Source organism: Haplochromis burtoni, unplaced genomic scaffold (assembly GCF_018398535.1).
Source record: "Haplochromis burtoni strain Fernald_Lab_line unplaced genomic scaffold, NCSU_Asbu1 Contig_336, whole genome shotgun sequence".
NCBI classification, from domain to species: domain Eukaryota; kingdom Metazoa; phylum Chordata; class Actinopteri; order Cichliformes; family Cichlidae; genus Haplochromis; species Haplochromis burtoni.
The window spans coordinates 184,193-198,141 of record NW_024582697.1 but is presented as its reverse complement, the minus strand read 5'-3'; the positions used below and the strand labels follow the sequence as shown (position 1 = coordinate 198,141).

At 41.9% G+C, this 13,949-nt stretch overlaps 2 protein-coding genes across 2 annotated transcripts in view; one reads left to right on the top strand and one right to left on the bottom strand.

The window, feature by feature from the left end:
* LOC102292325 (dynein axonemal assembly factor 5) overlaps positions 1-6,801 on the bottom strand; it is a 30,739-nt gene extending 23,938 nt beyond the window's left edge. The window contains exons 1-6 of the mRNA XM_005943982.3: positions 6,239-6,801; positions 5,366-5,550; positions 5,102-5,226; positions 3,676-3,794; positions 1,979-2,211; positions 1,439-1,663 (exon numbers count right to left, since the gene is read on the bottom strand). Of these exons, the coding sequence (XP_005944044.2) occupies positions 1,439-1,663; positions 1,979-2,211; positions 3,676-3,794; positions 5,102-5,226; positions 5,366-5,550; positions 6,239-6,776 (1,425 nt within the window). The 5' untranslated portion in view covers positions 6,777-6,801. The remainder of the gene's footprint in view (positions 1-1,438; positions 1,664-1,978; positions 2,212-3,675; positions 3,795-5,101; positions 5,227-5,365; positions 5,551-6,238) is intronic.
* A 4,087-nt stretch (positions 6,802-10,888) lies between these two features.
* Positions 10,889-13,949, top strand: part of prkar1b (protein kinase, cAMP-dependent, regulatory, type I, beta) — a 66,752-nt gene continuing 63,691 nt past the window's right edge. Inside the window, exons 1-2 of the mRNA XM_005943979.3 lie at positions 10,889-11,062; positions 12,840-13,027. Of these exons, the coding sequence (XP_005944041.1) occupies positions 12,854-13,027 (174 nt within the window). The 5' untranslated portion in view covers positions 10,889-11,062; positions 12,840-12,853. The remainder of the gene's footprint in view (positions 11,063-12,839; positions 13,028-13,949) is intronic.

Here is a 13,949-nt window from a genome sequence, read left to right as displayed (position 1 = left end):
TCAAAAGCAGGTCAATCTAAAGGTATTTGGCATTTTAGCGCAGAGAGATCACCGCCATCCTGAACGCAGGTGGTCCTGTCTCCGTTGGTGTTATTTACAGCTACACGGAGATCTGGCCCGTCTCCATGCTATGAACTCTGTCTGTTGTCAAAGAATGTTGCAGGTGCTTTGTCTCTGCCACCTCCCCTGAGCAGTGCTCTGTGCTTTGCCCTCAGAAACAGAGGAGGAGACTGACAGAGTAAGATAGATGGAGAGACAGACAGAGAGGAAGCAGAGGTCTCCCTGCATCTGTGCGACAGCATGTGACTGTCCCATCCGGTTAATTCTTTTTCTGGTTGACCCCACCAGACAGCAACGAGGGAGGACAGAAGGAGGTCAGTTTCCGTATTCATTTATCACCAGCCTTGACCAGTCAGGCTTTGAAATTTCAGGGATTCCTTGAATGGCATGGCTGAACTGCAGTCTGGCGCTAGGAGCTCGCCTGGCTATTAAAAAACCAAAAACCAAAGCCTTTGCGTTGCCTTGCCTGCTCAGAGGGGTCACAGCAGTCATCCTGGGGTCACATGAATTAGTGATTTTTTGTTATTATTATCTCAAGGAGGAAATTCTTGCAGGGCACTACGAGAAGGGATGGGGTCATGGGTATAGGTAGGCCCGTCGTGCGGTTATCTGGCAGACAACTGTTATTGTGAAAGGGAAACATATTTGGCGCTAGAGGAAAAGAGGCATGGAAATGTCTGCTCCGCACACGATAGGAATTTTCCTCTTATTTACAAAGAAAGCCCAAATGTATTTCAGTCACAGTTCATAGCTGCGATTGAGCAGAGGCGGTGCCATCAAAGTGCAATGCTAGATTTGAAAAACACCATGTGGCCCTGAGTGTCACCTTAACAGACTTGGCATTTTGGAGAATTCCTCCACAGTGAACCTCCTGAACTCACCCCATACAGTAGAGCTATTGAAAAGCCTTGAAGACTTTCACCTTATCATCAAACTTATTTCCATAACGGACAAATTACACCAGAAATATATACAGTAGACGATTGCTGCAAAGTCACTGCCAATAATAAGAGCGCTAAGGTACACAGAGAAAGCAGAAAATGACCCTTTATGACACTGCCAAGATCATCTAACATGACTTTAAGAGAAACAGCTGGTGCACACAGACTAGCTGGGATGGGGAAAATCAAAACATGGCTTCCTGTGAGGGAAGGTAAGCTGTCATCAAAACAAGTGTGATTTTAATGTTTTAACTTTTTCAACGTGTCCCTCCCTTACTAGTAAACTTCATACTGGAAATCAGCTAAAAAACAGTAAGAGAATGTGTTTGTAGTGGGCGAGCAGGAGGTACATGGCATTACTGGAAGAACACTCATACTCAGGTAAATAAGTTCAAAACAGGCCAACCACAACGAAACCCGAGCTTCCCTCTGCTGACCTGTTGATATCCCTGGCACACATCGGGCTGGGCCAGAGCGTTGGCGACCTGCTGGATGTGTGGTTTAAGGAGGGGCCTGGAGCATCCTCCGAGCACGGCAGCCAGGACCATGAGGGGGGCCCAAGGGTGGGAGGAAGAGTGTGGGCTGGCCACGTGATCCAGCAGCAGTTTGAGGAAAACAGGTGGAGGGACAAAGGTCCCTATCAGTTTAGCAGCTGCCAGACACTGAAGGTGGAAACAGAGAGGAAGAGAGTCAAGAGCAGAGACCTGAGGGAGTGTCGAGGATGATGAGTTTTCCACACATCAAAGATCAGCGTAATCCTCATATGCAAACAGGTGCATCCCAAGTCCTTGAGCCCTGATTGGCCAAGTTTAAATATAGAAGCATGTTTAGACTGACATGAAGAATAACTGCTGACTCAGAAGAAACAGTGCTATTTTACAGTATGTGCAGATGTGAAATTTACTGAATTCCACAATCAAACAAAAAAATCTTTTAAAAAGTGATGTATAATGTGCTCTACTTCTCTGGTTACTCACATTGTTGACTACGTCCCTCTCGCTATCTGTGCAGGCCCGATAGAGGGTCGCCAATAGGGCCGGCAGGTGCTGGATGCAATGGTCCTCGGCGTGGAGCAGCAGCACTGAGAGAAGCTGAGAGGTCTTAACCCGCGTTGGCACAAGCCAATCGGTCACATCGTGTGTGATAGCCGGTACCAGCTTCCCCAGATTTCTCACAACCAGCTCTCTGCAGCCTAACCCTGGACGCTCCACTGCAAGAGAAATTGAAAAATTCACCTAAGCATACTCTGCCACTGTTTGTAATCTGTATTTTCTTTGGAAAAACTCATGTTTTCCGTCTCATTCACTTAGCATTAAGATGGAGAGTTCCAACAGAAAATAGCAGATAATAGAGAGAGATTTGCTTTACAAATTTACTGAACACTCTCCAGGATGCTAGGTTGTGATCAAAAGTATCTCAAATATCACACTAATATAGATATCAAGACCCATAATCCAAAATATTTTCTGTTCAGAGTACATTGCATATGCTTAATTAATTTATGTGTAATCTACGTGTGAAATCATTTTGTTACGCACATTGTTATGAACTATATGAATCCTTAAAAAGAGCATTTACAGCACAAGAAATGCCACTGATTCACATATTTTCAAAAGTGTCCTGAGTGGGCTCCACATTCTCTAGAAAAACCCTCAAAACCACTTTTTATGACTGAGATTCCGCCAAAAGGGGCTTGTCAGAGCAAGAGTTAACACTTTTCCATATAGCCTTCTACATTTCACTTTTGCTTGTCTTTCTTTTCACTAACCTGCCACCTTATTGCCCTTCTCCTATAGGCACACTAATGAGAGAGGAAGGGAGGACTAAAGGAAGCCAGAGATAAATCAGAGAAACACAACAGGACAAGACCAAACAAGGCCCTTTCTGGTTGTCTCTCACTGTTTGACAGTGACCTCTTCACACTGGGAGGCCCGGCAGATTTATGATCACAAGACAAAAATGGAAAGAAGGACAGAGAGAAACGTGCTCTTCCTTTCCTGTCGCCAGGCAGAACCAGTATTCATTCATACTGTCCCATGTGGAGCAGTGTACAGGATCTTCTTTTTAAAAATGCAGACTTGTGCAACCGAGCTGTGCACATATTTGTCCTGGCCCTCTAGGCAAACTGCAGGCCAACTATTGTGGCCATGTTTCAGGTTCATATTGCTACCAGGCCCGAGGCAAACACTAATCTTTCCAAGCCAGTACCTGCCTTGACAACAAAGCTGTCATAGACTGCATCATTTCTTCTTACTGTACATTATAACTATGAACAGCTGTAATAAAGAGACAAGATTTAGTGGAGTAGGGTGCAGCTATTACATTTAGCTTTACGCTGACATGCAGCTGCTTTAAGAACTTTGAGTCTAGACAAGAAAGTAAAACTCCATATACAGAAAGCTTTCTAATCCCTTGTCTCACCACCTACGCGGAGTCGAGGTTGATGCATTACACCGATGCCACCCACTCCACAGCTTATTCTTGTCTTATTTACTAAGATATCTAGATCACAAACAACAACAGCTTTTAGAACTACTGAGATGGAGAAAAATGTCAATGTCAAAGTTCACCATTCACTCTAGCTTGAACTCTTTACATTATTTACCAAAATACCCAACTGGATGACCACACTCCTTAAAAATTGTAGCATAGGGAAGAAACAACACCTTCAGACCTTCTGATGGGTAATGTGGAGGTGGAGTGAGAAGGAAGTCCATTTTGTCCTTGATGTCATCTTCATTCTCCTTCTCCCACTGTGCGCCTACCTGCTTCCACAGATCAACGGCTAGAAGTCTGAAAGAGGAAACGGAAAGAAATATTATTTCTTACTCATCCTAAATGAGAAATAATAGTATGGTCATTGTTGTTTGCACTATATTTCATATATATCTAGGTCCAGTGGATCATATGGCCACAGTCAGACAGTTTATATGTAAATGAAAGAGTGTAAAAACAGTACTGCATAACCAATTACAGCCATTTTTATACACACTTGAACCTGCATTTGGCAGCTGTACACTAGAACTCTAAATATGAGGAACAAATGATGTTTGTGCAAGGGAAGGGGGTTCTTCATTAGGCTGAAAAACCAAAATAAACATTATCAGCAAGCTGGCAAACACTTCAGAAATGACACTGACATTGTTCAGCTGAAAGGCCATAGAAGTCAACTAAAGCGCACCATGGCAGAATTCTTTCACTGGCTAAGAAAACATCTAACACAAAAACCCTCTTGAGGAGAAAGGTCTATCCTTGTTAAGGTTCCAAGAGCATGAAGCCCACATTAGCCTTTCCAAAAAAAACCATCTAAACAGGCCCGCACAGTTCTGAGAAAATAATAATTTGGACACATGAAACCCAGATTAACTTTTACTGGAATGATGGGAAGAGATAAGTATGGAGGAGGAGAGAAACATAATTCAAAGCACACCACATAATCTGTCAAACAAAGTGGAGGTAGCGTTGTGGAATGGGCATGTATGACTACTAGTGTTTAGTGATCATGTGACTGCTGATAGAAGTAGCAGAGTGTATTTTACAGTGTACAGAGCTCTCTGCTCAGAGACTGATCAGACAACGCTTTGCAGTGCAAATGGATGATGAAACAAAGCAAACTGCAAAGCAACCTAAGAGTTTCTCACTACAAAGAAATGGGATGTTCTTCAATGACCAAGTCAGGTCACCTGATCTCAACCCAACAGAGCATGCTTTTTCAGTTATTAAATACAGAAACGAATGCAGAGACCCACAAACAAGCAGCAACTGAACATAGCTGTAGTAAAGGTCTGACAATATATCTCAAGGGAAGACACAAAGCATTTGGTGTGTCCATTTGGTGTGTACAGTCAGTGACCCCAAAAGATTTTCACTCAAGTATTACAAACAAATATAAAATTTGTTAATTTATCAAATTGGAAATAGGAGAATGTGTATAAAAATGACTGTAATTCTTAACCCCCTAAAAAGCCTTGAATTAAAGTTGAAAACATGCACTTCAGCATCATGTTTGAATTAAAAGCCGCTGTGTTTGTGTAAAGAAATTGTGTCATGTAGTTTCTAAACAGGAAATTACACTACAGAATAAAACTGTGGACTTTAACCTTATTTCTGGGATCTCATCATTGATGGTGCTGAGCAGGAGAGGGATGAGTTTGTGAAAATAAGAATATCTGTCTCTGAAGTGCAACAGCCAATCACCGACGACTGCAGTCACAGCTTTTCTCACCTGGATCCAAAGAGAGAATGATAGGGGGGCAAAATTCAGGAGCTTCTAAACATAGACAAAATGGTTTTGAGTTTTAGGACAAAAATGTTAATCCATGGTCATGTTATTCCTGGAAGTTTCCCCCCCCAAAAAACTGAACCTGAGGTGAGTCGTCAAACAGTCTCTGCGCCAGGTGAGAGAGCACATCATCCAGTTTTTTCCCACTTCCATGCTGAATGACCGCCCCAGTGGCTTCGATGACAGAAACCCGTACCCGAGTGTGCTGATGAGCAATTGTCAACATGAGGGGCTTAATGAGACACTCGGCTTGCATGTGAAAGTGCTCTGAAGAGAGAGAAGGGAAAAGGATTGCAGTCCATTCAATTGTCTAACTGAAAGCTGGATCATGCAGTGATATAATACACAACTTATGATACATTATCAGACCAAGTACAGTGCTGTGAGAAGTATTTGCACTAATCCAGATTTATTTCCTCTTTTTTGGATACTTGTCAAACTTGGATGTTTCAGATCATCAAACAAATTTTAATATCAGACAAAGGTAACCTGAATAAATAGAAAGTGCATTTTAAAATGATAATTTCATTTACTAAGAAAAATAAGTAATTTAGGTAGAAAATTGAGCTTAATCACAGCCAATTAATGATTTAACCAGAAGCAAGCAATTCTTTTTCTCACAGGGCCAGGTAAGTTTAAATTGTTTTCCCCTTAATAAATGAAACCATCATTTACAAACAGCATTGTGCATTTACTCGGGTATTCTTTGTCTAATATTAACATTCATTTGACGATGTGAAACACGTCAGTGTGCCTACGGGATCTGTTCAGGCAAAACAAGCAACTACTGACTGCTCTAGTTGCCCAGCACAAAAACGTCACTGCCATTTAATATAAGTGCGGAGGCACCTGCGCAGTACAGGAAAGAGAGCTGTTGGGCCCCAAACATGTCTGCGTGCTTCGAAACCATGGTAACCAGCTTTCTCCACAGCCACAACAAAACCCATTCACCAACCTGGCACACACTTCGCAAAGTTCACGGTGCACTTGCAGCTTTCACGTTTAACATCGGGGAAAGGGTCTACGATGGTTCTCTGCAGTATGTTGATCACTTCGCTCAGATAGGGTGCTAAATTCTTCCCGCACACTTCCACTATTAGAGTTAGCATTTCCACGGCCGACAGGCGAAGTTCCTCCGCCGGCTCCAGGATCTCATTCTCCCCAAATCGCTGAGCCAAGCAGGGCATGAGATAAGGCAGCGATTCCTCCGGCTTCGGGACACATCGGATAAACTCTGTCAAAACCGCTATAGTAGTTTCTCTGCATCTTTCCATTGGGTCTGACAGGCATTTAAGGAGAGGCTTGATGAGGGAAGAAAAGACTTCCTGTAAGGCGCTGCTGGACAGTCCTTTATCAACCGTCTCCTTCTTGATCGCCTCCAGAGCTCTTTTTCTTGTCGCCTTGTTGTCTTCGTTCAGACAATTTAAATGTCGGGCGAGTCCTCTCAAAACTTCAGAGGAAGCATGCTCGTCTCCAGTCGCCATCGCCGCCATCTTGGCTGTCGTTATGGCAACCGGCATTCGCACGACAAACAAACGACTGCTTTACGATAGTTTCAGATTCAAAAATATGAAACTTTATTTACATTCGCAAACACAAGACTATCATGGTGGCATCTAGGGCTATTCAGATGTTTTCATATATTATTACAGCACAAATTAAAGAACAAAAAAATAGAAATCAATAAAATAATAATAATAATAATAATAATAATAAAAAAACACTAAAACACACACACACACACACAAACATAACCCCCCCCCCCCCAATTAAAAGTTCACCAAATTGCCAAAACAGAATGAAAATGACATACACAATGATTTTATTTGAAGTCTCCCAGCTATACAAACTGTATATTCTGTAAATTAGCCAGGTTTGGCTTACAATTAAACTTACAGTTGCGGTCAGACACTCATCATGGCCATAAATCTCATGGCTATTTGGAGATTTTAATGACTTCCTTAAACTGTTTGTTTTTCAGTGTTGGAATCCAATACAGTATACATTTATTTAGGATTTTCTCTAATCCATGCAGGTTCAAAAGTATACATACAGGCTCAAATACATACATAGACCCACTTGATAAGTGGTGCTGAAAGTACTGTGTCTTTAATTTGACATGGCCAAAGTCTATTAACTTCTCATCAGTGATCATGATGGACTGCTTATTTCTCTGACCAACACTCAAAACAACGGGAAAATCCACAGAACTCAGTGAAGATCTAAGGAGAATTGTAGATTTGCACAAGTTGGGAAGGTCTCTTGGAGCCACATCTAAACAACTGCCAATTCAAAATCATCAGCTTAAACAACTATACACAAAAACAAGTTATTCTGATGCATAGCCACTTTGCCAAAGTCTGGAAGAAGAGCCAACTGTCACCCTCATATTGGTCAGGATACTCAGGAATAACCCAGAAACCACCAAGACTGAAGCCTGCCATGAACTGGAAACTGCAAAAACAATAGTGTCACTGTCCACAGTGAAGAGTATTTTATGTCATTGTGGACAATGACCAAGAAAAATGCCCTTGTTCCAAAATCATCACTCAACTCGGCTCGACTGAAATTTTAAGGTTAAATGGGATAGAAAAGTTTTATAATCAGACAAGACAAAGCTTGAACTATTCTGCCACAATGTCAAAATATATGTTTGGAGGAGTAAAGGTGAGGCTTTCAAACCTAAGACTTTTCTCTGCATCTTTCCATTGGGTCTGACAAACATTTCAAGAAAGGCTTGGTGGTGGCATCATGGTCTAGAGCTGTTTTGCTGCTAATGGTACTGGTACATTGCACAAAATGGATGGAATAATAAAAATATCTTTAATAAATTCTTGGAGTTTCCCATTACTCTAAATATTAGCCATTACAATGAGTGCTGCCAAACAAATCCTGGCAAAGAGAAATGACCACTTCAATTCACTTCAGTCAATTATGATCAACAAGAAGTATAGGATTCTTCCTTCACAAGGAAGGACAATTTACACATATTGAACAATTTAAGTAGGTGTACAGTGGGGCAAAAAAGTATTTAGTCAGCCACCGATTGTGCAAGTTCCCCCACTTAAAATGATGACAGGGGTCAGTAATTTGCACCAGAGGTACACTTCAACTGTGAGAGACAGAATGTGAAAAAAAAATCCATGAATTCACATGGTAGGATTTGTAAAGAATTTATTCGTAAATCAGGGTGGAAAATAAGTATTTGGTCACCTCAAACAAGGAAAATCTCTGGCTCTCACAGACCTGTAACGTCTTCTGTAAGAAGCTTTTCTGTCCCCCACTCGTTACCTGTATGAATGGCACCTGTTTGAACTCATCATCTGTATAAAAGACACCTGTCCACAGCCTCAAACAGTCAGACTCCAAACCCGCCATGGCCAAGACCAAAGAGCTTTCGAAGGACACCAGGAAAAGTATTGTAGACCTGCACCAGACTGGGAAGAGTGAATCTACAATAGGCAAGCAGCTTGGTGTGAAAAAATCAACTGTGGGAGCAATCATCAGAAAATGGAAGACATACAAGACCACTGATAATCTCCCTCGATCTGGGGCTCCACGCAAGATCTCATCCCGTGGGGTCAAAATGATCATGAGAACGGTGAGCAAAGATCCCAGAACCACACGGGGGGACCTGGTGAATGACCTGCAGAGAGCTGGGACCAAAGTAACAAAGGTCACCATCAGTAACACACTACAACAGCAGGGAATCAAATCCCGCAGTGCCAGACGTGTTCCGCTGCTGAAGCCAGTGCATGTCCAGGCCCGTCTGAAGTTTGCCAGAGAGCACATGGATGATACAGCAGAGGATTGGGAGAATGTCATGTGGTCAGATGAAACCAAAGTAGAACTTTTTGGTATAAACTCAACTCGTCGTGTTTGGAGGAAGAAGAATACTGAGTTGCATCCCAAGAACACCATACCTACTGTGAAGCATGGGGGTGGAAACATCATGCTATGGGGCTGTTTTTCTGCCAAGGGGACAGGACGACTGATCCGTGTTAAGGACAGAATGAATGGGGCCATGTATCGTGAGATTTTGAGCCAAAACCTCCTTCCATCAGTGAGAACTTTGAAGATGAAACGAGGCTGGGTCTTCCAACATGACAATGATCCAAAACACACCGCCCGGGCAACAAAGGAGTGGCTCCGTAAGAAGCATTTGAAAGTCCTGGAGTGGCCTAGCCAGTCTCCAGACCTCAACCCCATAGAAAATCTGTGGCGGGAGTTGAAAGTCCGTGTTGCTCGGCGACAGCCCCAAAACATCACTGCTCTCGAGAAGATCTGCATGGAGGAATGGGCCAAAATACCAGCTACTGTGTGTGCAAACCTGGTAAAGACCTATAGTAAACGTTTGACCTCTGTTATTGCCAACAAAGGTTATGTTACAAAGTATTGAGTTGTATTTTTGTTATTGACCAAATACTTATTTTCCACCCTGATTTACAAATAAATTCTTTACAAATCCTACCATGTGGATTCATGGATTTTTTTTTTTCACATTCTGTCTCTCACAGTTGAAGTGTACCTCTGGTGCAAATTACTGACCTCTGTCATCATTTTAGGTGGGGGAACTTGCACAATCGGTGGCTGACTAAATACTTTTTTGCCCCACTGTATGTATATATTTGAGCCTTTATGTATACTTTTTGTGGATTTAAAAAAAAAAACAAAAAACCTCAAATTAAACTTGTGCACCCAGTTCTTGTTCTCTTCAGTCATTAGAGATGTATAATGTCCAGTCATTCCACCCTGAAAAAGAACAGAACAAAATCCCAAATTACCATGACATTCATGCCCATAATGAGTTTATGTAAACTTCAGACCAGAACTGCTGATAATTAGAAAGCTATTTGTGTAGTGCTTGTGTACACTGGAGTCAAGAGACATGACAAAGGAAAGACACAGAGAGAGGTGGAGTGAGGTAATTAATTACCTATGTGTTTAACAAAACCGCCCCAACACAATAGATAATATAAACAAGTAAAAGCAAGGTATTATCAGTACTGCGGGTTTGTGAGTGCATAGGATAATCATATCACAAAAATATAATCACAATCATATAATGATATGACAATCATATGGCATGATAATATTTTATTATCAGTAATAATGAAGAATGGTGAACAAGGTGGACAACAAGCAAAAATGCATGATGGAGATGACCTTTTAAAAGTCTGAGAAAATGTGGGCGTTTTATATGAGAATATTCATAATGCAGAACCTTTGACACACTTATAACAGAACCAGGTGGCATTTGTTGGGGGGTTGGGCACAGAGACTAGTGTCTCAGTTTTAGATTAGGATGGTTTCTGAGGCTTTAAATCCAGTGTTATTTAGCCGCAGGACTAATCATGTGGTGGGAAAGCATGCATATACGTCATAAAAATGTGATATTAGGCCTGTAGCTGCAGAGCAGTGAGGGTGTAACCCCAAAGACTATGATGGAGACGTTCATACTTGGAAATGAACGCCTCTAAGTAATACTAATACTACTACTACTACTAATAATAATAGCAGCACAGTTCTTTTTTGTGTGGTTATTTCCTCTAAGGGTGTTTAATCTGTAAATGCGCTGCCGCGTGCTCGCTGGCCTCGAGAGAGCGCCGCTGCGGTCGAGGAGATGACAGATTGACGTCATCGAGACTGACGCAGAGCGAGCGAGAGGTAGCGGTGAGGCAGAGGCAGCAACAGCAGCATCCCAGCTAACGAAAGGCACCTCATCAATCTCTTACCAACCAGCGAGGTGTTTTTTCCTCCACATCCTCCACAAATAACGGTAGGGACACGAGCGCGAGCAAGGACTGAACCGTGTCTACGAAATAGCGGTGGGGTGGTTTTAGACCGGGCTCGTGATGCTTTATGCTGTCGCCGTAATTCCCCCTTCGTTGTGGTTTGGTTGTCATTGTAAGGTTAGCAACTCTGGCTGTGTTAGCTGTGTATTGAATGCAGACGAGCAGGTGTTCGGTTTCATCACAAGCGCCACAGTTTACACAGTTAAAATTGTTCCGTGTGGACATCGCTGCTGGTGTATTTGTTGTGAATGAAGCTGCAGCCTGATGTCACCCTCAAAGTCATGCTCGAGTCTGGTTTATTATGCAGAAATAACGATACGGTTAACGTGATTTCCCTTTGAGGAAGTGATTCAGGGTAGTTAACTGTTAGCTAGCTACACCTGCCCAGCTTCCTGTCTTGATTTGAGACGTATTGCACAATTATCTGCAGTCAGACATAGGCTACTAGCATTTGTTAGTAGTCATGTGTTGTTATATAATTACCATTGCCTTCACCTGCTGAAGTATTTAGTTTCACAAATAAAGGCACTACTTTCCAGTATTTCAATGTTCAGTCATGTTTATCCGCCACGAAAAATAGGCCGTGTTCCAGTGGACCTCCATTGATAGTAAGTTAAGTTCTGTTAGATGTGTTTACATTAACTTTTTTTTTTATCGGTTTCAATTACATTGATTTCAATTGAACTTTATTTATATAGCACCAAATCACAACAACAGTTGCCTCAAAGCACTTTATATTGCAAAGTAAAGACCCTGCAATGTTAGAGAGGAAACCCCAACAGTCATATGCCACCCCCCCGCCCCCTCCCCCGCCCCCACCCCCACCCCATGATCAAACATTGGGCGACAGTGGGAAGGAAAAACTCCCTTTTAACAAGGAGAAACTTCTAGCAGAACTGGAGTCAGAGAGGGACAGCCATCTGCTATAACCAGTTGTGGGCAAGGAGAAGAAGTCAGGAAAAAAAAACACACAGTGGAAGAGGGTAATAATAATAATAATAATATTAATAATAATGGTTACATACAAAGTTGTGTATAAACACGTAGTGGTGAGGGAAGAAAAAATGCTTAGTGCATCATTGCCCCTAACCCCCAGCAACCTAGGCCTATTCCAGCAAACTACTCTGTAGGGGTGATATAGTACTATGAGGTCTTTAAGATAAAGCACTGTCTGATTAATCAAGATCTTCTAACAAACAGACACAAGAGGTACACTTCTTTTCAACCATCTAGAAGCAGATGATAATATCCTCTATCTTTAGAATCTGTAACTTTATATTCTAAACACAAATGTATATTTTTAGGACAAACACTTGAAAATTGTTAGTGGCAGTAATAACAAGATCAGATTGTCTATTTTGGGCAATCTTCTAAATTAAAACATTCTACCTAGTTCTACAACTTATAGATTTGCTTTGTTATTTATACTTATATTTTGTTTAGTAAAGGGAATAAACTGGCAACAGCCTCTGTTGTCACAAAACGTCATACCTTGCTCGCAGGGTTGCCTTTTTGTGCAAGAAGTATAAAAAAAAAACTGGTGAAATTTTAAGTCACCTGCTTCCCACAATCTATTCCCCCTCCAAATCTCTCCCCTGTGTCCGTCATATCTCATTATACACTCCTCATTTTGCCCCTCCTTCTATTTTTCTGCTCTCCTCAGCCCTCTTCTCCCCCCGCTACATTGTTCTCCCTGCTATCCTCCTCTGGCTTCCCTGCCCTCTTCTCATGGTCCACCCTGTTTCTCTCCCACTGCCACAGAGATAAAAGATAAGATGGCCACCTCCTCCTCCACTCTGGAAGAAGACGAAAGTTTGAAGGGCTGTGAAATTTTCGTGCAGAAGCACAACATCCAGCAGATCCTCAAAGAGTGCATTGTGAACCTCTGCATCGCTAAGCCTGAGCGTCCTATGAAGTTCCTGCGGGAGCATTTTGAAAAGCTGGAGAAGGTTGGTGATGACAAAGTTTTGAGAGTCTCTGTGTCTAATGTGTGGAAACTGTTTTTTTTTTTTGTATGGGGTGACTTTGGGTTAATTGTGATTGTATTACGTGACATGCGCGTTTCCTGCAGTGTAACTCTATTTGTGGATAATAATGATAGTAATGTGGCTGGTTTGAATGAAGTAGTCTTAAGCTGAATCACATAAGGTGGAATTCTTTTTGAAATCAACATCTTCTGTAACTTGCTGGTATTGTATGTGTTTGTGAGGAAAATACACCTTCTTTTTTGGCCTCCTAATTTGTTACATTACATCTGCTCACCCAAGGTTTGTACTACTGTATGAATACGTCAGTACCATCCCAGTTAGTTAGAGCATTAAAAACAGACGGTGCCCAAATTATTATCTTGGACTTTTCATCTTCCATCTCATAATAGGAGAATCCATTAGGGAATGCAAGAGGAGCACCCAGTGTCCCGCTTGCGGACTCAGACAGCAGACTTTTTGTATTTGCCCATCTCACTCTCTCAGTCTGTCTATCTGTCTCTGAGCAGGGAGACAAAAGAGATGGCACATCCATTAAAAGATTAGAGGAGAGTTGGCTGTTTTGAATACAGACAAATGAAAGATCAGAGCTAGAAAACAGGTTAAAACAGGGGGTAATCTTTGTAGCTCAGTCCCTGTAGCTTAAACGCAACGTGACTGCTCAGTGTGTGTGTGTGTGTGTGTGTGTGTGTGTGTGTGTGTGTATGCATCTGGCACTAGTACAGCAGTAAGATGTTTTTACAAAAAAGTTGCTTCCTTAAGTCTTCCTTTATTTATAAGACGCTTGTTGAGTTAAATTAACTGAACGGAATCACATAAAAAAGTTCAAATGTTTCAACCCTCTCTGAAGTGTCATACCTCAAATGCAAATGAAGCACTCTCCAAA